At 42.5% G+C, this 27,435-nt stretch overlaps 1 protein-coding gene across 1 annotated transcript in view; it reads right to left on the reverse strand.

The window, feature by feature from the left end:
* Nucleotides 1–26,681, reverse strand: part of LOC127576901 (tumor necrosis factor receptor superfamily member 6-like) — a 42,420-nt gene extending 15,739 nt beyond the window's left edge. Inside the window, exons 1-6 of the mRNA XM_052027723.1 lie at nucleotides 26,228–26,681; nucleotides 18,765–18,948; nucleotides 15,536–15,667; nucleotides 11,624–11,735; nucleotides 8,456–8,526; nucleotides 7,093–7,185 (exon numbers count right to left, since the gene is read on the reverse strand). Coding sequence (XP_051883683.1) covers nucleotides 7,093–7,185; nucleotides 8,456–8,526; nucleotides 11,624–11,735; nucleotides 15,536–15,667; nucleotides 18,765–18,948; nucleotides 26,228–26,431 — 796 coding nt within the window. The 5' untranslated portion in view covers nucleotides 26,432–26,681. The remainder of the gene's footprint in view (nucleotides 1–7,092; nucleotides 7,186–8,455; nucleotides 8,527–11,623; nucleotides 11,736–15,535; nucleotides 15,668–18,764; nucleotides 18,949–26,227) is intronic.
* Nucleotides 26,682–27,435: the final 754 nt, after the last annotated feature.

Genomic DNA, 27,435 nt, shown 5'->3' on the forward strand with positions numbered 1-27,435 from the left:
CCAAAACAAGGTAAAAATTTTACAAGAGCCTTTGACACCGTCTTGGCCTTAATATTTCTAAGGGTATTGCCTCTGGAAATCTAGAAGTGGCACACATCATGGTTAACAAATACTGATTTCCAGTCTTAGACTTTGGTAATGGACCAACACAGTCCACAATCACCTTCGAAAAGGGCTCCCCAAAAGCAGGAATTGGCTTCAAAGGAGCCACAGGGGGTTTTTGATTTGGTTTACCTACCATCTGACATGTGTGGCAGGTTCGACAAACATCACCACGTCTTTTCTCAAACCAGGCCCAATAGAATTGTTTCAAGATCTTCCCTACAGTTTTAATCACACCAAAATGACCACCCAAAGGCATACTGTAGGCCAGGTTTAAAATCTCATCCCTATAAACCTTTGGAACAACAACCTGATGAATAACTTCCCATTCCTCAGTAACAGGAACATGAGGAGGTCTCCATTTCCTCATTAACACTCCATTTTTGACATAATATCCAATTGGCACTTTTTCAACCTCCTCACATGAGAGAGCTTTTTTCTTTCAATTCTGTCAACTCAGGGTCCTTTGTCCTGTTCCACCATAAAATCCTTCCTCGACAAAGACAAATCTTTAAATTCAGGCTCCCTACAAGGATGTTGATCTTCCAGTGAAGACAGAAAAGTCTCAGATAAGGCATCATAATTTTCTTCCTGTTTAGGACTGTCACAAGGAACTACATCAGACTGCACCGGACCTGTCTGTCTTGGCTAATTCTTTAGCTCTAGCTCGAGTCACCGCACATGATGGGTAAACATCTGGATCATTCTCAGACTCATCAATCCTTGGTTTGGTTGTTAACTGTACCACAGGAACAATTTCTCCATCTGCAAGGTCATTTCCCAATAACAAAGAAACTCCTTCCCCTGGCAAACTAGGTCTTATCCCTATCTCGACTGGTCCTTCTACGAACTTTGACTTTAAAATCACCCTGTGAAAAGGGACAGACATGGTGTCACCTGTAACGCCTCGTACTAGATTTCTTCACCAAAATTTAAAACACTGTCCAGCAAGAGAGATTGACTAGCCCAGTATCTCTAAGAATTTTTCACTGGCACCTGGGGTGACTCATCATTCAGTGAAACAAAACCCTCTGATACATACGAATGGAATTCCTTTCTCACCTCCTCCAACTTTTCCGCTTTTACTCTTGCAAGGACTGATCTTTAACAGCATCTCCTAAACCTTTTTGATTTTTAATTGCCTGAAAGCAAGCATTGGGCACAGCTTCCCTTCTTTTTCTTCAAAAGGGCACAATTAGATATCACCTGGCCAGGTTTCCTACAGTAATAACAAGTATGCTCAACAGGTTTCTCCATCCCTCCCTGCCTTCTTTTCATCCTTTTCCTTTTTGATTACCTCCCAATTTAATCTCCAGTTTACCTGGATTGTCCTTGTAACTCTTTTGAAAGGTTTTAGGTTGTCCCCATTTTGGATTTATGGGTTATTAAAGCATAATCATCTGCCAACCTAGCAGTTTCTTGTAAAGTTTCCACTGCCTTTTCATTTAAATATGTTGTTAATTCAGCTGGAACACATCTTTTAAAGTCTTCCACTAGTATCAATTCTTTCAATTTATCAAAATCCCCATCTACATTTTAGCCAGGCACCATCGTTCAAAACATATTCTCTTTCCATTGGCAAATTCCATATAAGGTCTGATCTGCAGATTTCCTCAAATCTCTGAATTTTTGTCTATAAGCCTCAGGACCAATTCATAGGCCTTAATATAGCTTGTTTTACCTTGGTATAATCAGCTGCATCCTCAGCAGACAAAGCAGAATAAGCTTTTTGAGCTTTACCCTTTAAACACACTCTGTACCATAAGAGCCCATCCTTTCCTTGGCCAGTTTGAACTCACAGCAACCTTTTCAAAATGTTGGAAATACTGATCAACCTGATCTTCCTCAAACGGAGGGACTAATCAAACCTCCCTGCTGGCTGAAAAACCATCATCAGAATCAGATTCCACACTCTTTTGCATCATTTGTAAATCATGCTGCCTCTGTTTCTCCTTCTCCTCACTATCCAGCTCCATCCTCTTCAATTCCATCTGCTTCATTGCTAGATCAGCCTCTATCTTCATCCGAGTTAGCTCTCGTTCAGCCTCTATCTTTAACTGGGTTTGCTCTCGTTCAGCCTCTAATTTCTTTTGTCCCAACTCGAACTTCAGTCGTGTTTGTTCTAACTCCATCTTTGCTATCTGCACCTGTGCCTCAGAAATTGCTATTTCACTGCCAGGAAACTGTTTTAACACTTCCTTCTCAAACACCTTCTTTTCCACATAATGGCCAACTATCAGTCTCTGAATATCTGCCTTTCTCATAGACTGCTTTACTTCTGTAAGGTTTAGCCTTGTAGCAATCTTTATCAGATCATTCTTTTTCGCCACCTCCAATCCCTTTTGGGTTGGTGACTCCAAAAATGCCTTAATATCCATTGCTGCTGGTTTCCACACACACAAGCCAATTAAAAAGAATTTATCAGACCTCCCTCAAAAATCTTTGGATTGAAACCCGAACAAATCTCGTCAATCTGGGGAATGATCCCAGACGACACTCGTTAACCTTTGGGTTGGATCCCGGACGAAACTCGTTAACCTTGGGAACTATCCCGGACGAGCCCCCAATTTTGTCACAAACCAGCAACAAAAGAAACACACTGAGCATGATTCAGTGTTAAAAACTATTTTATTAATCGCTACTTATGATAATACGTAAAAGAAAAGTAAAAATATTAGTATGTTAGAATACAAAAATGTTAAACCTTGAATGTTAATCCCCAAACTAAACTCGTCGTGTGTGTGTGTGACAAAGTCCAAAGCTCCCAGTTCCGGAATGGTTCTTAAAGTTCAGTTCCGCAAGCCATAAGGTGAAACATGAGCAAGGGCTTCTTCAACAACCACCGTTGTCTGAAGATAAGATGTAGATGTAGAAAAACATAGAGAGAATACATACGAAATCCAAATGTTCCACGATGGAACCCAAACGACACTCCAGTGTTTACTCGGTAGTGACTTCCTCACCCCGAAAAGCATCCGAACCGTGGTCGTCCACACACAAATACCTGTTTCCTTCTACAGATCAGCAACAAAGTGAACTCCACCGGATTACTTCCAACTTCCATACATGGATTTCAGTGGCAAACACAGTTATTGTTTCTCATCCATCGCTAGAGAAAACAAGCAGGCTGGTGTCTCTCCTCCCTTCTCTCTCTCTCTCCTTTTCTTCTTCTAACTTCTTCAACAACGTCATTACGTCCCTTTATCTTCTATTGACGTAAGCACGCCCCACACACACAAATACACACACACTCTCTATCTTAAAGGGACTTTCACTGAGTCCATAACACCATCATCATCTTCTTCTTCTTATGTACTCCCTTGGGATCAAGGATGACTTGCTTCCATTCCAATTCTATGGGTTGTAAGGTAACTTGTGAGATCAATGCAGGTTCTGAAGGTGGGGAAGGAGATGCCTGGCAAGGCAGGCAAGTAGGTACTTTGGGAGGTGACGTGTTCTTTTTGTGGTTGACATTGGGTTTCTACATGCTCCTGAAGCATGGATTCTAGGTTATCCATGCCAACCTGAATGCTGCTCCTCCACTTTGAATCATTATCAGACAGGGATTCCCAGAAGTCAATGGAGATACTGCACTTTTGCAAGCAGTCTTTGAGATTATCCTTAAATCTTTTCCTCTCTCCACCCGATAGTCTCTTCTTGTGACAGAGCTCAGAAAAGAGTGTTTGGAGAGTCTGGTGCCGGGCATGTGAATGACATGGAATGCCCAAAGGAGCCAACTGAATGTTAGTAGTGCTTCGGTACTTGGCATGTTGGTTTAAGAGAGTATTCCGTTGTTGATTTGCTTATCGTGCTAGTGGAGTTAGAAGATTTTGCAGAGAGCATCATCGATCCAGTGTCAGAAGGCATACAGGAGGATAGTTTTATGCCTAGTTTGAGGTTTTCATTCTCAAAGCCCTTTTCCTCAGGTGCCAAAGACTGTGCTGGCACATTGGAGGTGGTGCTGAATTTCATCAAGGACTTCTGCCTTTGTTGAGAGATGGCTCCCAAGACGTGGTTCGTCTTTTCCAGGATTTGGTTATGGATTTTTTTGTTGATGTGCAGTATTGCACAGCAGGAGTAATTTGGTAGAAGACCTTTTTTTAACGGATATTGAGGGTAAGGGCCATTTTCTCTTATACGTCAGTGGACAAGTCTACAATAACTTAGAGCACAGCCTCAGAACCTGTTCAAACACAAGTGCTACCTGCATTCCGAGGCTCAATGGCTAAGGTTTGGGACCTTAATTCTGGAGTGGAGGTGATGCAGGTTGAACAACAGAAATGCAGTGAGCAGCACTAACTATTATACATGACCCTTTTTTGACCTTACTAAAACCTTGATTCTGTCAATCAGGAGAGACCGGAAAACAACATTCTAAAATTTAGCTGCCACAAATATTGATCTGCATTTTATATTGTTTCTTGACACCTTGCAAGCCGTGATCCTAAGCAAAGGTCCAAAATACAGCAAATCTCAGAATGGACTGGCAATTTCATTGCCCTGACACTTTTTTTCAATCTTTCAATCGCAATACTGACCCTAAGAAAACACCACCATCTATCATACTCTGATCTGAAAGTCAAGCATTTATTACTGCTCTCTGATTTCTGCCTTTAAGCCAATTTCTTGTTCCTGACCCTTTAATCCTATAGGATCCATTGTTGCTAACCAGTCTCTTTCTGTGGGACTTCATCAAACACCTTTTGGGTTCCATGTAGACAACATCTAATATGTGTCCTTCATCAAACTTTGTCCAGCTTTGCTTAATACACGATGTTTAAAGCACAGATGACCTCTCATATCCTGAGGGGTTTTCAATGCCCACAACCTGTTAAATATCCACACATTATTCAATGCCAAGGTGCTTGGTAGCGAGGACCAGATCATTCAAAAGGTTTTTGGGCGCACCAGCTAAAGTACACATGGTAAACATTATCTCTGGCCTTTGGTTAATTCCCTGAAGCTAGCGAAGAGGGATCTTCCAAATTGTTCTTCTTGGCCCAGGATTGTTTCCTTTCTTATCCCTTCCCAGCAGAGAACCCACATCTGTCTGCAACAGTGAGTATCTAGAAATGGTGGCCCCAACCATCATGAATGACAGGCTGAAGAACCAATGGTTTTTCTTCTCCCTGTAGTTCAGAAACTGGCACCAGCACACAAAGTCCCAATTGCACCAAGCCTTCAGGCAATCTTAGAAACTTTCTTCTGTAGCAGACAAAAATGTTGCCTGTGCATTATAATTGCCAAGTGGAATTTAAGTATTTCTTATAAGCTCCACCTCATGATACCTTACCTGACACCTCATCTAATAGTCAAACTGTTGCTATACACCACTGGTATTCAACATTTCTATTTGTTATCCAAACTAGTCAAGAAACATCAATGACCTTACACCTGCAGGAAACTGAAAGACACACAAAGCTACGGATGCTGGAATCTGGAACACCAAACAATTTGCTGGAGGAACTCAGTGGATCAAGCAGCCTCTGTGAGGGGAAAGGAATTGTCAATGTTTCAGGTCGAAACCCTGCATCAGGGTTCTCTCCTGGTGGAGGAATAAAGAAGGAAGCAATCCTGAGCCAAGAAAAACAATGTGAAAAATTCCTCTTTGCATCCCACAGGGAATTAACCAAGGGATTGCGATAATGTTTACCGCAAGTCCGTTAATTGGTGAACCCACCTACCCTTTGTATGATCTGGTCCTCACCTATTAAACAGGAGACATAAGAGACTGCAGATGCTGGAATCTGGAGCAACAAATAGTCTGCTGGAGGAACTCAGTGGGTCGACCAGCATCGGTGGGTGGGGCGGGGGGAGGAAATGTCGAGGTTTTGGGTCAAAACCCTATATCAGGACTGAGAACGGAATAGGGAAATAGCCAGTGACAGGGGATGTGGTAAGACAGGAGCCTGAGGTGATTGGTAGACTGAGGAAGGGTGAAAGATAACAGGCAGGTCGAGCTAGGTAGGAGAGGGGAGGAGTGGAATTGGGAGACGGAGGCAGATGGATGATGGATGGAGGCAGAACAAATAAAGAAGAGGCGGATGGAGCGAAGTGGAGGGAAGGGGAGGGTGAAGGTGGAGACAGCTGCTGGACCGAGATAAGCAGGAACACAAAAGACTATCAGTGCTGGAATCTGATAAGTAAGGGAGGTGATAATGGGAACTATTAGGGGAGAGGAGAAAGGCAAATGGAACCAATTCACCCACAGGCTCCCCCACCCTTCCCCCATCTGGTTCTGGTCTAGAAAAGAGTCCAAGGCATCTACCTGTTTCCATATGGGTACCTTACCTATATTTTCTTTGACAGTGATCACTCTCCCTACCTCTCAGTTACTGATGTTGTCAGGTCCAGCCTGAAATGTCACCTAAATGACCAGTCATCCCTCCCCCAATCTACTGACCCAATATTGTCACCATGTAGCATCTTCCATGACCATATTTCTGACCCACCAACACTGAGATCTCCTGATCGTCGTCCTGATTGATTTCCCCTGCCAACCAGCCAAAGCCACCCATTTCCCCTCTACAACTATTGCCCAATTCACCTACCCTGCCATCTCCACTGTCGGCCATGGGTGGAGAAGACAGAGGAAAGGCCTTCTGTAAGGCCTATTCTGCCAGGCACAATTTCTCAGGTCTTGCACATTATACAATATCACTGCATGGAGACATCACACAAAACAGATGCAGTCCCCCCACTCCCATCACTTTAATACATGTTTTCAGAGGTGCTGCAATTTCCATACATGTCTTGTTTTGATCATATAACATAAAAAAGAAAAAGCTGCTTTCCCAAACTAGCACTCTGAGGAAAGGTTACTATATCATGGAGAGATGGTTTAAAGGAACAGCTTTTCCCTTACACCCTCAACTTAACAAGGCATCAATATAATTTTGTTTGAAATCATTGTAATGGATTAGTATTAAGGATCGGATCAGACTGCTATTCCTTACAAGGGCAGAACAGCCTCGGTGTGCTTTGACTTACATGGGAGGGATTCCTTTTTGCAGTATAGAATTCCAGCCACGAACATTGCTATTGGTATTAATACCACCAAAGCAACTAGCCGTTGGTCCTTTTCTGCAAATCAAACAAAAGAAAATGATAGGTGACAGCCATTATAATTATAGTTACATTGGTGATGGCCTTGGTACACAGTGTGATTTTGAACCAAGGAAACAGGATGAAAAAGAACTTGTGAACAGTACATCTGGCAGCTGAATTGTACAGTTAGCAGAGTTCTGACCAATGATCCCTGACCTAAAGCATTCTCTGTTTTTGATTCAGATTACCAGCATCTGCATTTTTTTAAATTTTCTTGTACAGTTATCACCTTCTTTACAAAACTTGTGACTTCCGCGAATTTAGCTCTCAATACAATACAGTAAATGTATAGCTGCGTGAAGCTGTTGAACCTGCATTCTGTCCAAAGAGTGGCTGAGCCTTACAGACTGGAAATGTATTAAACTGCAGAGGCAAAGACAAAGCATTCCACCTGCCCAGATTCATACAGTTAGGATGCCTCATTAATCCATACCCTCCCAATTTCATCTGATCTCCTGGGCAACTGAGAAAAAGCAGACAAATTAGGATACTAAAAAAAATCTTTAAAAAGTTATTGGAAACAAGTTCGGGCAACAATATTGACATGGTTTATCTGAAAGGGATCTCAGATTCTAGTGCTGATCTGTATTGACAGCCAATCTCACTCTTCACACTAGCAGGGACTACTTCCAACTTTAAAATCCAAAGTTAGGGAGGGGAAACAATGAAACTCGAAAGGGAGTCCACCCGATCAGTAACCACTGGCCACTAGAGGGGATGCACATACAAGGATTTGGGGTGAAACAGACAATGGAACCAGCAACGCAAAAGTCTGACAATTCAATAATCTCTACAACAGCCACTACCTGAACTCACATGTGGTTGACACAGGAAATCAATCAGGAAGATGATCACGAGTAAAGCAACAGAGAGAATCTCAGCCACTCTTCAAATATATTTAAATGTATTTATTAAGAAATTATCTTCCTTAAAAGAGAGGAGAAAATAGTTTTTTCAAAAAAAATCATCACGATTGCTTCAGTAATTTTTAAAAACCTGAGTTTGTCCTCATGAAATATATTTGCCAAGAAAGCTATTACTGGAGCCAAGCACATTAATAATATATTGTCAATATATTAACTAGCATAGGGTAAGTTTAATCAGTGGTTTAATTCTCTCTGCCAGAAAATTGTCTTATAGTAACATCACCTCAGTAATTTGTTGAGATCTTTTTTGCAGTAGCTATTCCATATTTTAACTGGTTTAGTTAACACTACACATAATGGAGAGAAAGAGAGAAACACACCTTTTGCCTTGCAGACTGTGTTATTGGTTTCCGTACAACTGTGTACAGTCTCCTCAATTTCAGCGTTACATCTTGGGAGAGAAATAAAATGCTTAAGGAAGTAACTGATTCCAGTAAACAAAAACAAAATCTTCAGCTAGTTAGCTCTGACAAACGAGCTGTGCCTGGAGCATAAACAGCTTTCCTTTCCATTACAGATGCTACCTGATTCACTGATCACTCTGCGCATGTTTAAGATTTTCCATCTAATTCGGTACTTACACCATGAGGTCCTCCTGAGTTTGGATAACGACAGTGCAGAATCAAATCAATTGGCACAAGTTGGTGCCACTAAATAGAAAATCACTGCTAGTGTGTTCACAATTTCCCAATATGGGCAGCCAGCTGATGACAACAAACTTTTAAATCTCCTCAGTCAGAGGTAACACAAGCTGAACCAAAGCTATGCCCCACACACTTAGCTCCATACAACCCCAACTCAAGGGTATGCCGTTCCACTACTACTTAACACCCTCGTCAGAAAACTGGAAGTTTTGCATCAGGCTTTATTAAAATGCAACAAAAACAGAAAATGCTGGAAACACTCAGGAGGGCAGGCAGCATCTGTGGAAAGAGAAACAAAGTTAGTATTTCAGCTCAGAGACCCTGTTGAAGGATCTCTGACCAGAAACATTATCTCTGTCTTTCTATCCACAAATGTTGCCTGACCTGCTAAGTATTTCTAGCATTTTGTCTTTGTTTCATTTTTCCAGCATCTGCAATTTTCTTTGGTTTTCATTTGTTAAACTGAAGCTAGCATAAAATTGCACCTAAAACTCACAGGTAAATCAACTGGGGCCTTCTAAGCTCAATGGAAAAGGAAGCTAAATTCTCGGGTTTATATGCTGCCAGTGAAAAGCAATTGGACATGTTGCCAAAGAGTAAGAAATTTGGCCACTACTTATTTAAATGTAATAAGGATTCAGAATCCCCCTGCCCAACTTTCCAATGCATTTAAAATTAAATATTTAAAAACAAACTAAACAAAACAATTATATGTATCCAATCATGGGAAAGCAGTATTGGTGGGGTACTAATGTGGTTGAGTGGACACTGAGCAAAGGCCTTAAACTATCAAATGGGAAAGAAGGAATGACCGCAAAAATTTCCTCTCTTAGAGGGTGGTGAACCTCTAGATTTCTCCACCCCTGAGTGTGGTGGAGGCCAGGTTATTGGATATATATTTAAGGTGGTGACAGAGAAATATTTAAAAGATCGAGAAATTGCAGGTTTTGGGGACCTGGCACAGAAGAGGGGTTGAGGCTGGCATAAATCAACCATGCTTATATTGAATGCCGAGGCAGCCTTGAGGGGCCAAAGGAGCTACTCCTTGTCTTCTTGAGTTCTTGTTAGCCAAGGCTCATATTCTTACTCTTAATTCAGCAGGGTGTGCACAGAAAGCCAATGCCAGACACAAGATACAGGCTGACAAGGATGCACAAGAGGCCTTGGTTTAATGGTTCATTTAAAAGATGGTGTCATCAACAGCACATTGTTCATTCACTCCCATTCCAAATCATCAGCCCATATGACGTGCTTCAGCCCTTGGGTCAAAAGATTCAAGTTCAAGTTACTTTATTGTTATTCATCCATGCTATAAAAACACATGGCGGAACGAAATGTCGTTTCCCCCAGACTCACACAACAGAGGGCATACATTGAACAGAAGACATACAATAAACACAAACAAAAATCAAAAAAAATCAAAGAAAAATAGTGCAAGTACAAATAGTGCAAAGAAACGGTATATACAAAATACAAATTTAGTGCAGAGTTAGTGCAAAACCGAGTTGGACAAGAGAAATACAAGCTCAGTGTGTTGTACTCATTGTATAAACATGTTCAGCAGCAGCCAAAGTTCTTATACGCCGTTGTGCAAACCAGAGCTTTTGACGTGGCTCTGCAAGCTTTTGACTCAAGAGGTAAGGTTGCCATCATGAGCATAGAACATAGAAAAGTACAGCACAGTACAGGCCCTTCAGCCCATGATGTTGTGCTGACCTACGATAGCCTACTCCATGATCAATCTAATCCTTCCCTCCTACACAGCCCATAACCCTCCATTTTTCTTACATCCATGTGCCTATCTAAGAGTCTTTTAAATATCCCTATTGTATCAGCCTCTACCACTGCCCCCGGCAGTGCATTCCAGGCACCCACCACTCTCTGTGTGAAAAACCTTCCTCTGACATCTCCCCTAAACTTTCTTCCTCTGACTTTAAACTGATGTTCTCTGGTATTGCTGCCTTGGGAAAAAATGCTGGCTGTCCACACTATCTATGTCTCTCATAATCTTATACACCTCTATCAAGTCGCCTCTCATCCTGCGTCACTCCAAAGAGTAAAGCCCTAGCCTGCTCAATCTTTCCTCATAAGACATGATCTCTAATCCAGGCAGTATCCTGGTAAATCTCTTCTGCACCCTCTCTAAAGCTTCCACGTCCCTTCCTATAATGAGGCGACCAGAACTAAACACAATAAGTGTGGTCTAACCAGAGTTTTATAGAACTGCAACATTACATCGTGGCTCTTGAACTCAATCCTTCGACTAATGAAGGGCAGCACACATACGCCTTCTTAACCACCCTATCAACTTGCACAGCAACTTTGAGGGATCTATGAACTTGGACCCACTGTTCCTCCACACTGTTAAGAATCCTGCCATTAACCCTGTACCCCGCCTTCAAGTTCAATCTTCCAAAGTGTATCACTTCACACTTTTCCAGATCAAACTCCATCTGCCATTTGTCCTCCCAACTTTGCATCCTGTCTATATCCTGTTGTAACCTACAACAATCTTCTACACTATCCACAACACCTCCACCCTTCATGTCATTTGCAAATGTACTAACCCATCCCTCCACTTCCTCATCCAAGTCATTTGTAAAAGTCATAAAAAGCAGGGGTCCCAGAACAGATCCCTGCAGAACACCACTGGTCACCGACCTCCAGGCAGAACATGCTCCATCTATTACCACCCTCTGCCTCTGTGGGCAAGTCAATTCCGAATCCACACAGCCAAGTTTCCATGTATCCCATGCCTCATGACTTTCTGGCTAAGCAATGCATGATAGTTAATTTTTTTCCATGATCAATATACAAGTTATTATCCTGATTTATTTTACTTACTCTTTACAAGGAAGACACATGTTACATTTTCCAGGAGTCTTACAGAAAAAGTTCTTCATGCAATGGCATTTTGTATTATGGGTTTTATTACACTTGGCTTCTACTTCTTGACCTGTGAAGGTAAAGGAGATCATAGTTTTGAAATAGTCAAAGAGCATGCTTAGAGGCAGAAAGGATATGACTAATTCTCTTCATGACTATCTTGCACAAGAAAGTTGGATTAAATATTGGAGGACGGCAGAGAAAATATTATTGACCACAGGGATCACCTGCTCAGGATAGTTGGTATTGGTATTGGTATTGGTTTATTATTGTCACTTGTACTGAGGTACAGTGAAAAACTTGTGTTGCATACCGATTGTACAGTTCAATTCATTACACAGTGCAGTTACGTTGAATTAGTACAGAATGCATTGACGTAGTACAGGTAAAAACAATAACAGTACAGAGTAAAGTGTCACAGCTACAGAGAAAGTGCAGTGCAATAAGGTGCAAGGTCACAACAAGGTAGATCGTGAGGTCAGAATCCATCTCATCGTATAAGGGAACCGTTCAATAGTCTTATCACAGTGGGGTAGAAGCTGTCCTTAGGTCTGGTGGTACGTGCCCTCAGGCTCCTGTATCTTCTGTCTGATGGGAGAGGAGAGAAGAGAGAATGACCCTAATGGGTGGGGTCTTTGATTATGCTGGCTGCTTCACCAAGGCAGCGAGAGGTAAAGACAGAGTCCAAGGAGGGGAGGCTGGTGTCCGTGACGTGCTGGGCTGTGTCCACAACTCTCTGCAGTTTCTTGGGGTCCTGGGCAAAGCAGTTGCCATACCAAGCCATGATGCATCCAGATAGGATGCTTTCTATGGTACATCGATAAAAGTTGGTGAGTGTCAAAGGACAGTCTATCGGTGATGGTCACTCCCAGGAACTTGTAGCTCTCAACCCTCTCGAACTCAGCACCGTTGATGTAGACAGGTGCATCTACACCGCCCCCTTTCCTGAAGTCAATGACCAGATCTTTTGTTTTGTTGCCATTGAGGAAAGGTTGTTATCATGACGCTATGCCACTAAGCTCTCTATCTCCTTCCTGTACTCCGACTCATCACCGTTTGAGATACGGCCTACAGCGGTGGTATCATCTACAAACTTGCAGATAAAATTAGAGCAGAATCTGGCCGCACAGTCATGAGTGTATAGGGAGTAGAGGGCTGAGGATGCAGCCTTGTGGGACACCAGCGTTGAGAATAATCGTGCCGGAGGTATTGCTGCCTATCCTCACTGATTACGGGAATTTGCAGGAATAAGGGTAATCTTTCTTGCAGGAATAAGGATAATCTTTTTAAAAGCAATAAACAAAAACAATGAAAATCAAAAATAATTAAGGGAAATCTGAAAGAAAACCAGAAAATGCCAGAAACACTTTGCAGGTCAGGTAGTATCTGCAGAAATAAAAAATGAATTAACATTTCATGTCCAAGTCTCTTTATAGGTATTTACTGGTGACCCAGGATGTTAACTCTGTTCCTCGTTTCACAGATGCTGAGTGTTTGCAGCGTGTTGTGGTTCTATTTTTTTTAAAAAGCACAATCATATTACATTTTTAACATAAGCACAATCAAAAGCATTTCACAGAAGGTGATAGAACAGAACTGATCCAGGAAATGCTGGAAAAGTAATGTTATGTTCCCTGCTGACAGGAGAAGTGGGGGATTTGATGGGCCTGAAAATAGGCGCAGAGAGATAAGTGGGGAAATAGGACTGATGTAGATGCTCTGAGAGCCAAAATAGACTTGATCAGCCATAAGAAATTACAATGAAATAAAAATATGAGGAAAGATTTGGACTTGTCATTCAGCATTAATATATAACATCTTCAATAACAACTCTCTAGCACTGATTATTAAAATTTACTAATATGAAATCTCCTGTTGTCAAGTTCTAGATATTGCTGGAGATTTTTAAAAATGATTTTTTTTAAATCTTTTTTTTGTAATCAAATCTTCCTCTATTTTGCTTTCTGTTCATAATGAGGCCTTGAATTATATATTTTAACTGCAGGCTTCAGTAAGAATTTTGAATTTGATTAAAATGACACACCTTTGCTTGTCCTTTTGATACTGCGCCCAGAACCTTTAAAAAGCCTTCCACAATGAAATGGCTTTCTAATCATTACAAGTTCCATTGCCAAATCTTAGGGAAAGTCTGTGGCCAAATGAAATCCTGAACTGGTCTAACACTGGAGCCACATTATGCCACTGTTAGCTCTGTGAAAGAATGATCTGATTTGCCCCACTGCCCTGTTTTTTTCCCAAAACCTATAAGTCCAATTCAACTGATGCAAGTTACAGTAATAGTTAATTCAGTCCTAGTAAAAATATAAAGACATGATACATATTTTGTCACATCTTTCAGCTTCGATATAACATACATTAACAGCCATCTTAAGTCACTCTAGCAAATCCTTTCTTTAAAAATTAATCGAAGATGCATTGCAAGTTGAATTAATGTCAAAAGTGGATTCTACAAATATTCTGTATTTACAATTACATTCCTTTTGAATGGATATACTTTGCATGAGTGATTTTATTGGTCATTAAAAGCAGATCACAGAGTCACCAGTGATTAATGATAAGCAAGACAGCACCACCCAATCATATAAAGCAGGAATGCACACACACAGTGCTCATGCAGCAAAAGCACAGCAACATTAATTAAGACGGTTTGGATGATAACATGAACTCAAGCACTCATGTACACACAGGAATAAGTGTCATATTACAAACATAAATACCCACCAAAATGTTTACGTGTCTTTTATAATGTTCCATTGCTGCTGTTGGTTCAACAGATTTAGTAATGATAAAATAATAAAAATCAGACATTCACCATCTACAGTATTCCCACACAAGGATCACCCACATAGCTTCAAATATCTCACAGTGCATCTTAAAACACTATACATCTGTACAAGTGCACAGTCATCAGCTCACAGAGCACCCTCAGGGTACACATATATGTACAGTTTACACACTTATATGTAAGCAGCCCCTATTATGCAGCATGCAACAGACATCCATAGTCAGCCCCCCTTTGTCTGCATGCATTTAAACTGGTATCTACCACTGCACCATTCACGCTGCATATATTTGTGCTTGGTTCCCATCTCATACAGCAGCTGCACATCTTACACATCTGTGCGAGCACACACATCTGCATGATCTCCTCACATCTCCACCCCATGCAGGTGTGCACATCTGCCCCCTCCTTGCCATTTATATGCTTTGCCTTCTTGCCTGGATCTAGCTGTGCTCCTGCTCCAGGCTGTACCTGTTGTCACCGGGCCCTGGGGTTTTGGATAGAGGAAACAGGAGAAACTGTTTCCACTGCAGGAGGTTTAGCAACAAGAGGACACAGATCACATACTGACAAAAGAATCAGAAAAGAGAAAAGGAAAGTTGTTAGGACCTGGAATACACTAACTGAACACGTGGTGGAAGCAGAGGCAGCAGTAATGTTCACAAGGGAGGTGGACAAAAACCTGAAGAGAAACCTTAGCAAAGTAGGTTTAAGTGTGTTGTTGGTTAAATGATTACTGAGGAAGGCCTAAATATCAGTGCAATCTTTAGCCAGATAAGTACCTAACCTGTAAAATGTAGGAAATGTTGAGATTGGCATAAGACTCCAGAAAGAAGACAGCTCAGTTTTATCAAACACTCGGTACATAGGGCTGGGTAATAAATGCTGGCTTTGCCAGCAGCAGCAATGTCCCAGTAATGAATTTCTTATAAAGAGCGCTTTCAAAGAGCTGGCACTAGCCAGAAAGGCTCAGGATCCTCCAGCAGTATAGGTTTCTCTGATTCTATTTCACTATCATTCTGTTTATAAACAATCTGATTGGACACGTTCACATTAAGTTTACTTACCATTTCCTTCCTGGCATCGAGAACATCGGAGACAGTAATGCAAACTATTATTAACATCTGTATATTCCTCGTTTCCACAATCAACACAGCTGGAATTTGAAGTTTTGGTGCAGGATTCCCTCAAACGAGTACCTAAAATGCAAATAAAGGAAATGCAGTGATAGGTAGAAGAACCAAAACAAAACTCCAGTAGTCTTACAAATAACCAGTTGTAGGATAAGGTGTTAGAAAAGCTACATTTACAAACATTTCCAAGACATCCAAATGTTGAACCTTCAGGAAAACGGAAGCACACTTAAAACTTTCCAAATTGATAAGAACATAAGAATAATCACAATAAAAGCAAGGGTATAACAAACAGTCCTTTAGATCTGCTCCATCATACACATTGGTTATGTTGATCTATTCTTCGGCCTCAACTGTTTTTCCATCACCCTTCAATCTCCAATGTTCCAGAAACCTGTCTCATCCTGGAATAAACAATGACTCAGCTTCCACTGTTCTCTGAGGTGGAGAATTTCTAAGATTCACTGCTCTCTGAACAAAGAAATTCGTCCTCAAGCTGGTCTAAGAGGTTGACATCTTATCACGAGACTATGCCCCAAAGTTCTAGAATCCCCCATCAGGTTAAACATCCTCACAACATGTACCGTGTCAACTTCCCAATATGCTTCAACAGCATTATGTCCCGTTCTTTAAAGCTCCAAAAAAGCCTATTTTGCTCAGTCTTTCCTCATAAGACAAAACCATCTCAGGCTCGCAATCAATCTAGTAAACCTTCACTCCAAAGCCTCCAAAGCAAGTATGTCTTTCTTTAAATAACAAATTCAAAACTCTGTGTAGAATTTCAGTGTAGTTTTACCAAAGCTCAGTGGAGTTCAAGGGAGTCTTCCTTTGACTAATACTCCAGCCCCCTTAAGGATTTACATTCTTAATTACCTGTTATAATTCTTGTACGAAAACATGAACATTTAATAGTTTAATGCCATTTAAGTAGCACTCTGCTGTTCTATTAGATACTCCATTATAAAGGTTGCTTAGCTCCATCCCCAATTGAGGGTTATTTTCACCTCCAGAGTCCAGTCTTCCAATGGTCCTCAGCTTCCCATCCCCTTCCTTCCCTAAACTTCAGCTCACCTAAAACTCAAGTCTTTATACCTCATCCCGCACTAACTCTCAATTCATCTATCATGCCTGACCTCAGAAACTTCATTTAAACCCGTCTCTCAAAACCAAAATAGAAAGTTGGTGGATTTTTATATGATGACAGATCAGAAGGAACTAAGTGCCCTTGCACATGAATCACTTGAAGTTCACAGGCCGGTTCACGGAGCAAATTAAGGAAGTGCATGTTATGTGGCACAAGACGGTTTGACAGCAGAAGTGGAGATGATATGCGAATTATCTAGAACCAATGTACGACCATATCTGCAATATTGCATATAGGTCTGGTCTCCCTACCAAAGGATGGATGCACTTGTAATATAGGGAGTGCAGTAAAAGTTTGTCAGATTGATTGGTTGGATGGCAGCTATGTCGTATGAACAGAGCTAAAGCAGACTTGGCCTGTACTTTCTTGAGTTTGGAAGAATGAATGCTGCTCTCTTTGAAAGGCATAACATTCTTACATGGCTTGACAAGGTAGATGCAGAATTAATATATTCCGCCCTAGAACTAGTGATCAAAGTCTCAAAATAAAGGAGTGGCCATTCAGGACAGAGATGAGAAGAAATTACTTCACCCAAAGGGTGGTGAATTATTAAAATTCATCATCCAAGAGGGTTGTGGAGATTGAGTTCTTTGCACACTCAAGATGAACACGCAGGGTATGGAGGGAAATGGATTATGTGCAGGCAAATGGGGTTAGTTTAATTTGTCATTATGGTTGGCACAGACATTGTGGGCCAAAGGGCCTGTTTCTATGCTGGACTGTTCTATGTTCTCTAGAGATCAATTGATTTTTAGATATTAAGGAAACAAGTGAAATAGGGTTAGTGCAGGAAAGCTGTAAAAGATCAGTCATGATCTTACTGAATTCTCTTTGAAGAGAAGGAAGATGAGAGGTGACTTGATAGAGGTGTACAAGATGATAAGAGGCATAGATCGAGTGGATAGTCAGAGACTTCTTCCCAGGGCGACAATGGCTAACACGAGGGGACAAAAGTTTAAGGTGACTGGAGGAAGATATAAGGGGGATGTCAGGGGTAGTTTTTTACACAGAGAGTGGTGGGTCCGTGGAACGCACTACCAGCAGAGGTTGTGAGGGCAGATACATTAGAGACATTTAAGAGACTCTTAGATAGACACATGAATGATGAAGAAATGGGGGGCTATGTGGGAGAGAGGGGTTAGATAGATCTCAAAGCAGGATAAAATGTCGGCACAACATTGTGGGCTGAAGGGCCTGTACTGTGCTGTAACGTTCTACGTTCTATATGATCTATGTTCTATGAATATCGGAGGGGGCAGGAAGGGCCAAACGGGGTATTCCTCCTCCTATTTCTTCACTGCCTTCTGCTTTAACCATCCACACAAAAACCCATTCCCATAAAAAGTTCCCTTCTCTTGACTCTGGCATTGAGTCAAATTATCTGGCCCTTTGCCCCTCTCTTTGGTAGCCATGTCCTCAGCTGACCCAGTACCCACCGATAGAACACATTGCATCTCTACCTCCTTCTCCTCCTTGAAGGGCCTTTCTAAACACCTCCCTTCAACTAAGCTCCTGATCACCGTCCTTCTTCAGTATGTTGAATGACGCTACCTAGGCAGCATTATATGCAAGTTGCCAATACGATGGATCAGACCTCCCAGGACATGTGAACTTCCGCTCTGCCCCTCAACTCACCACTGAACTAAAATTTATCATGTAGATCATGTGGCCTCTCAGTTTTATGCCAGCCATATCTGGTGCATCTAGTAAGTGAAGATAGGCTGTTTGTTTCTTCTATTTTTATTTTAATTAATATTAAGGATTTAATTAAGATGGCCATTCGGGAGTCCAGTGGCGGGGCCATCAAATCCGTCACTGCAGCTCAGTGGCTGTTTGTGGATTCCTCCACCTTGAGGAAGTGCTGCATCTGGACTTGGGGAGCCATGCAGCTGGGAACGGCAAATGCAGGTCCAGTGCGTCCTAGGTCATTCTTAACAAACTTCCGTCAAAAGTCTACATATGTTGTTCAAGCAAATTCTTGCAAAACATTACATTGACTTGTTCAGAATTCACACTCACCTGGCGGACACTTAGAGCAACACTGTGTTGAATCGTCTGACATATACTGTTCAGGTTCACAGTTACTCTGCCTTTTCAATCGCCTGAAGCCTAACTGTGATGAACTGAAGGTGCTGGTAATTGATGACTCATTTTGAGTAACATGACTTTCCATTGAGGTCGATAGGTAGACACCTTTTATATTCTGCAAAACATTTTATGCAACAGTGATGATTAAAATTTCCACAAAAGATGTTTTGATAAAATTGTATTTAATAAAAAATAAACAAATTCCAGTAAATTATAAAATATAACCATGTTTATGCTGTTTAAAATATTATCTTCTTACTGGAGTTTTGAATTTGTTCTTATATCTAACTCAATATTTCTGAAATTTGCACATTAGGTGCTTATACATGAACAACCACATGCACAAAAAATATATACAGTATATGCATTAGTTGCTGAAAAATAGGATTTTGTCTATTTTTGTGGTGCTAATACATTGTTGCATTTAGCATTATATAATTATTTAGCGTATAACAACTACGAGAAGGCGTGCCAGCGCCTCTACTTTCTTAGAAGCTTAAGGAGATTCAGCATGTCATCAAAGCCTCTGACAAACTTCTACGGATGTAAGGTGCAAAGCATTCTGACTGGTTGCATCATGGCCTGGCACGGAAACTCCAGTGCACAGAAACGCAAGAATGCAGGACTCAGCCAGTTCCATCACAGGTACAAGCTCTCCCCACCATTGAGGACATCTACAAGAGGTGATGTCTCAGGGAGGTGGCATCCATCATCAGGGACCCCACCATCTAGGCCATTCCCTTTTCTCATTGCAGCCATCAGGCAGGAGGTACAGGAGCCTGAAGACCCACCCCTCAAGGTTCAACAACAGCTTCTTCCCCACTGCCAACAGGTCCTTGAACCAACCTGGAAAATCTTAACACTACCTTGGAATATACTTTACTTTTTTTCTCTCTCTCTCAATTTCACACTAATGTTATTATGTTTATTTTGCATATGTGCAAGTTATGTTAATTTATGTTAACTTATGTTTGTCCTCATCTTGGAATGTACTATGCTGCTGCTGCAAAAAGCTAATTTTTGTGGCATTTAAACCCTGTGTATGTATGCCTATGACAACAATCAACTTGAATAAAACTTGAATAACGCCAAACTGGATCCTGCCCCCAAAAATCCACATGGCTTTCTTCATGGAGGCCATATGGCAGCAACAATCATTGCAGATGCAAGGGGGCAGGAGAGAGCCCCAACTTTAGTGAAAGAGACATAGTAGTCGCAGTAAGTGAGAAACATCGCAGGAGGGAGATCTTACACAGCAGTAGGAGCAGGATGAAGGGACAGGAGGCCCCTTAGGGTTACTGTTACAAGAGCCTTGTAGGAGGTGGCTAGAGTGAGATATCTCGTAAGGGAGCAATGACGCCGGAAATTTTGGGATCTTACCAGGTACGTTGTGTCCTACATATCACTTCAAGTACTGCTCTCTTAATACAAACTTAACCAGACGCACACACGCAAACCGCTACTCCATCACTCTCCCCACTCATCCCAACTCCTTCTGCACTACTCTCACCCTCTCTCCAGCATTGCGTTTCTACTTCCCCCATCCCCAAACAGAAGCCAAGCCTCCAAGAGGTAGGAGAATGAAAAGCTTATTCAATGTCCACCATCCCTTCCGTTCAGGATATGACAGCGACTTCCACCTAAAACGTTAAGCTTGTTTTTCTCTCCCTACAGATGTTGCCTGGCCTCCTGGGCATTTCCAGCCTATTTTTACTGTAATGAGGAAAAGGAGACAGACTGCACACACAGGAAGGGGTCCTTGCAGGTTCGCCGCCTCTCCAGGCTGAAGGAGACTATCCTCTTCCTATGGGCAGAGGGGCCTTGGAGGCCCTAGTGGAGGGGAGTCCAATGAGAAGCAGAGAGCTATGAGGGAGCTCACATGCTGAGATTAAACATCTGCTCTACATTGCCCCATCTTTAGGAGCCCCCATTTATGCAAAGGATTGAAAGTGACAAAATTATGTTTGAGTGTTAGTGACAATTAATGACTTCTACCAAAAAGCATTGATCACATTTTGACCAGTGTTTAAACCTATAATGTGACAGTAACCTGACAAATGTGCATTTTGTTCAGAGGTTTTTTAAGCAAGTTGCTACTCATCAGGATCATTGGTCTGAAGCCACTTACAAGATTGGGGAATCATTCACTGAAAAGTTATATTCAGTGCAGGTGGATCTGCACAGTAAAATGTGAGGAAACTTTACGTATCATGCAGCCTGTTGAAACTGATGATTGGTGCACTGTACCAGTGTTGAGGATTATTGTGTGGAGAAAGTCATGCGGTTTGCATTGTGAATTTTATTTTGCAGGCTCATGAACACTATCTCTCTTTTGGGGAGTCCCTTCTATCCCCAGGGGTGGTGATCTGCTGCATCCACTTGGAAAGGTCATGTGGGCAAAGAAGAGAGTCAAAGTAACCTCAGCCTCCATGGCAAGAGCAGACCAGACATGAGAGCGTGGCCAAAACCCTTCCTGCACAATGTTACTTATCTCTTTAAAAATCTGAGGCTGTGACTACATTGTTCATCAGAGAGATCCAGGTAGATGTGGCATCTCTAAAGGCTTTTTAGGAGCAGCCTCTTCATTGATGGGCATCTCCTTGCTTCCTTCCATGAGGTCCTCAACCCAGCTGGAGAACTCAGCCATGAAAATAACAATACATCCAGGAATGGAATCTTGCCAATGATTTCTCCACTGAGGTACTGTAGTATGAGAGCACATGGTTGTCACATGACAGTAACAACACTGACCCCTCCAGTCGGAGGACAGCATTACTCATTGGATCGGAAATGACACCACTGTCAATCAAGGTTTGGCTCCACCCCACCCATCAGGTGAGGGCGTAGGGATTGGCCTTGGAGAGCACCTTTGTTCCTGAACCTGCCTGACCATTGGCCTTGGTAAACACCTTTGTCCTTAACCTCTAAATTACCTGGCCGGGCTCCACCCAGCCTCCCATCACTATAAAGAGTGCTGCACATTCCTGGGCCTTCCTCTTTTGACTGCTCCAGGAATAGTGAGACAACGCTGCAGAGACCACTGGTAAGAGCGTGCACCACCATGTGGTTTGGGAGCATCTTAGTCAGATTCCAGGGAGTGTTAGGGCCAATGCTTGTTTGGGTCAAGGTGTTCAGGCATTGAAGTGTTTATCCCTTGATAAGCTGTACCTTGTTTATTGTGTGTGCGTGAGTGTGTGTGTATCTCATCCTCGTTGCGATTTCCCCCTCACGTTCGTGGTCTCCTGTGTGTGTGTGTGTGTGTGTGTGTGTGTGTGTGTGGGCGCGAGTGTGCATCATTTCCCATTCATTCTGTCCCCGCATTTTCCTTTGTGATTAAACTATTTTTAAAATCCAAAGATTGTGTCCAGAGTCCTCCATCTTTAAGACTGCACGAACCTGTTCACATAACAGGCATGCGTGGAATGAATACCTCAGCTGCTAAGTGCTGGAAAACACACCCACTGCAAGCTTAAACACACACTGTGGATGCGGGAAGTGTGTGAGCAGTCAGGTTTCCCGGTGTCAGCAGAGTGTCCCATTAAACAGTAAGAAAACAAACCAATGAGAGCAATGTGGTCCTGGTTCCACTGAGTCTGTTCAATATTTGGTGTGGAGTTTTCTGATCCAATTTATGCACATTGCACAGCTAATGCTGGTCATTAACTTCAGGAAAGGGGGCGGTGTACACGCATTTGTCTACATCAATGGTGCTGAGGTCAAGAGGGTTGTAAGTTTCAAGTTCCTTGGAGTGAACATCACCAATAGTCTGCCCTGGTCCAACCATGTAGACGCCATGGCCAAGAAAGCTCACCAGCGCCTCTACTTCCTCAGGAGGATAAAGAAATTTGGCATGTCCCCTTTGATACTCACCAACCTTTATTGATGCACCATAGAAAGCATCCTATCTGGATGCATCACAGCTTGGTATGGCAACTGCTCTGCCTGGGACCACAGGAAACTGTAGAGACTTGTGGACATAGCCCAGCGCATCACGGAAACCAGCCTCCCCTCTTTGGACTCTGTCTAAACCTCTCACTGCCTTGGTGAAGTAGCCAGCATAATCAAAGACCACACCCACCCGAGTCATTCTCTCTTCTCCCCTCTCCCATCAAGCAGAAGATACAGGAGCCTGAGGGCACATACCACCAGGCCCAAGGACAGCTTCTATCCCACAATGATAAGACTATTGAATGGCTTCCTTATACGATGAGATGGACTCTTGACCTCACAATCTACCTTGTTGTACCTTATTGTCTACCTGCAGTGCACTTCCCTGTATCTATGACACTTTACTATGTATTCTGTTATTGTTTTTACCCTGGACTACCTCAATGCACTGCGTAATGAATTGATCTGTACGAACTGCATGCAAGACAAGTTTTTCACTGTACCTTGATACAAGTGACAATAATAAACCAAAACCAATACTAATACCATTTGTTGCATGCCTGAATCCCAGAAATAGACCAAATGTGCTTGTAAGGACCATACCTGGAAATGCAATGCCCAGTTCTGTAATTGGTGCAATTTTACCCAATAGTATCCAACAATGATCAGCTCTGTGTAATATCGGAGCTGGACCATAATGCCTCAAAAAAATGGCCACTGTACAATCTAGTTTCTATACTTCTGTGCCATAGATATGATCAGACTTTGTTTGTTGCAGCATCAGGCATTTATAGCACTTAGGACATCAGTGAATCTAATTTGTCAAGAACTTCCCTTGTGTCATTTTGGAGCATCCAATAGACATCTTTGTTTTTCTGTAAGATAACACAGCTAAATAGTCATACCAGCCCTGCAATTTCATCTCTGGGGTGCGAAAGAGCAGGACAATATCTTTTAAAACTTATTACCAATCATCAGCTCGCAAAGTGACAAGTTTGGCTATTTCAACTATAATAAAAGCAGACAATGCTGGAAATACTCAGCAGATCAGGCTGCATCTGTGCAAACAGAAACAGAGTTAACGTTTTAAGTCAAAGATTCTTCATCAGAACTGGGAAAGAGACAAAAGAAGCTGCAGGGAGGGTGGGGGGAGGGAATGTCTCTAACAGGGTAAAACCAGGGTGACCAAGGTGATAAACCACAAACAAGGTAATCTGAGTGAATGGAAGCACTTCAGGTGTGAGAATATAGACAAAAGAACACCAGCAACCACCCCTCTTTTTACAGCACTTTCCCTTGCAACCACAGGCAAAGCAACACCTTCACCTCTTCCCTTCCAACCAACCAGGGACCCAAACAGTCTTTCCAGGTGAAGCAGTGATTCACTTGCACTGCTTCCAATCTGGTGCACTATATTCAATATTCACAATGTGCCCTCCTTCACAACGGAAAAACCAAACACAGTTTGGGTAACCACTTTGCAAACCATCTGCATTCACTCTGCAAGGATGACTGTGACCTTCCTGTGATCTGCCACTTTAGTTCTCCATCCCACTCCCACTCTGACCTTTCGGTCTGTGGCTTCTTGTACTGTTACAATGAAGCCCAATGCAATCTATAGGAACAGCACCTCATCTTCCATCTGGGTACACTGCAACCTTCTAAACTTAATGCTGAATTCTACAAATGAAGGTTACTTGATTTCTCGCTGTATCAGCCATACATCTGTGATATTAGCTCAGCTTGTTTCGTTTTCTCCTTTTTGTTTCCTCTGGGAGTGGAAGACATGCCTAGCCTAGTTTGCCAGGCATGTCTTTCTGTTCTACATTTCATAACTCCCACATTGTTTTGTCTGTGTTCCCTAACTGCTCACACTCACTCATTGACCAAATAAGCTTGTTTACAGCATAGCTCTCTGGTCACCTGGTTTTACCCTGTTAAAGACATTCCGTCTCCCCCACCCTCATTGCAGCTCTTCGACCCGAAACATTAACTCTGTTTCTCTTCCCACAGATGCGGACTGACCTGCTGGGTATTTCCAGCATTGTCTTTTTAGTTTAGATTCCCAGCATCTGCTGTTTTATCTTAATTTTGGTTATTTCAACTTTTCCTTTCAAAACTCTGTTAAATTTACTGTCAGAGAAAAGACTGGGGCAACTGCTTGGAAGTCATAGCTCCCTGAAAAAAAACTTTGCCAATATGAGTCACCAGCTTCACAAATCACATTTACAAGGAAAGAAATACTGGAAGACCATTTGGTGTTAAAAGCTCTTCAATAACAATGAATGGATTGTTTATATATATTTCCATATGCATGAGCAAAACAAATATTAACTAGAAACTGAGTTAATTTTAATTGTCGGTTTTCTTTTCATTAATACTTTCACTGATTCTTACTTATATTAAAGTCTCTCTCACCAAAGAGTTTTTTAATACCTTTAGTACAGGAAGTAGTAGATATTTAAGTACGTTTGCATACATATATTTTATTAATCCAAAACCATTGCCAAAATTCACCACACAAAAGAAGAAATCTTTAGCAATACTTTTCGCCCTGGCACTAACAGGCATATAAATGCTCAAGTCACAGCTAAACTGACGTCCTTTGGGTATGGAAGACTGGCTGCGGCGCTAAACCAGAGGCCTGTACTGACAATCCAGCAACATAGGTTCAAATCTCTCTGGGCCAGAGGTGGGGAATTCAGATTCAGTGAATTAAATGAACTGCCGGTATGGATACCAATCACCCTGGTTCACCAATAACTTTTAGGGTAGAAAATCTGGTGTCACGTCTCCTGCCTCTGAAATCGCCTGGCAAACCACCCACTTATCACGTCGGGCAGCTGGCATTCACCCCCTCAATAGGATATAGCCAGTGTTACTCTTGCAACAGATGCCCACGTCCCAAAGATGGATGAAATGTGTATAGATTACTGCTAGCAATAACTTGGGCTGCTCGACGCGTCAGCATAAAAATCCATTTCTAGGCTTGTGTGAATGTTTGTAAACCCCGCAGCGAATTGTTTATCAGTCATGAATACTGGATTTTATTTTAATACAGTCATGAATCTGCATTAAGATAATCTGCATTCATTTTTAATGCAGATTAAAATAAAGCCCAGGAGCCTGAAATGAAAACACAGCGAGGGTTCTGTCCGACACGGTAACACAGGACAAGTGTGAATCGGCAGCCAGGCGAGCTCCTGCCCGGGTCGACTCGGGGAGTCTTCGCAGCGGGGTGGAAATAAACCTGCACAACGCACCCGGGACAAAGTGGCTGATGCAATAAGTAGAAACGAGTTAAATCGGTCATGTCAGTCATACGGCCGCACTGCTAAGAGCCGTCGATGACTTTCACCCCTGGCGTCCCACAGTAACAGAAAAGCTGAAGTGGCACTGGGGTACAGCCAGCCTTCGGACAGTCACTGTGCTCCCCCCGACTGCCGTTGGCTTGGGGTGTTAAAGGTCTCTGAACCCCAGCCCCTTCGCAGTTTTCGTTCACTCACCTGCAGAACGAGCAGCAGCACTGCCAGATGGAGGGGCTTCATGTTCCTCCGTCGATCTGCGTGAAGTCCCTGGACGTCCAAGGCAAAAGTACCGTAACACGAAAGTGAAACAAACGATTGCATCCAACACTCTGGAAATCTCCCCAGAAAGGCCCGACAGCGAACACACAGAAGTCCTGCCCTTCCCTCACCACTGCAGAACATTTACTACACCCTGGGACATACTTTTGCTCCTTCACCACTCCCAACGAGGCTTCTGTGTCACAGGAGGTGGGTTTCGGTTGAAGTTCAGCTTGAAAGATCAAGACGCAGAAGTAGAACTGTTGCTTCCGCGCTCAGGCGGAGGGAGTGCTGTTTTTTTTTCGTAGTGCCTTTCCTTTGGGATGCCTTCTACCAAGGTCCCAGGGGTTTCTCGCTATGAGTGAGATACCCTGTAGCATCGATTTAAAGTTGGCTAAGCCGCAGCGGGTGAATTGTGTGCAGTCCCAGTCGTTACACTCCAGGAAGGACGTGTTGCACCAGAGAGGGTGCAGAGGAGATTCACCACAATGAGGCCTTTTTAGTTATATTCACCCAGAGGGTGGTTGCAGTTTGGACTGCAATGTTTGAGTGGGTGATGAAGGCAGGTGCTTTCACAGAAGTTAAGAAGTATCTAAGTGAGCACTTGAATCACCAGGGCATAGAAGGCTACAGACCAAGTGCTGGTGAACGGGTTCAGAATGGATAGGTCACGATAATCAAGGATATGATGAGCTGAAGGGCCTGTTTCTGTGCTGTGTGACTCTATGACTCCCTTTGGCATCTATTCCTAAACCAACCCAGTGCATTTATCTGTGTGCCCATATGTGCAAGTTGAGGGGCACTTGTCCTATGTACGAATGTGATTACCAATGCAGCAGAATCTTTGCTCCACTCATCTTGGACCCACTTGCTATTGAATCAACTCCTCACTCTGTCAGAACTGTGCGTTGGCTATTATGTAATGACCACCACGCCTGAAAGAAGTCATGCACCAACAACTTCCGCTCCCCAATACGTAGTTCAGGACCTGGTACATCAGGAATCTCATGGACAACCCCAACAGTGGCAGATCTGAATGCCACTCCACTATCAAGGCTTGGGAACTCAGACAGCTTGGCGCCAACATCTCCACTACTCTGAGTGAGGAACAACAGACAGGATATAGTCAGCTTAAAGAACAAGGTGAT

The sequence above is a fragment of the Pristis pectinata genome, chromosome 12 (assembly GCF_009764475.1).
Source record: "Pristis pectinata isolate sPriPec2 chromosome 12, sPriPec2.1.pri, whole genome shotgun sequence".
In the NCBI taxonomy this organism is placed as follows: domain Eukaryota; kingdom Metazoa; phylum Chordata; class Chondrichthyes; order Rhinopristiformes; family Pristidae; genus Pristis; species Pristis pectinata.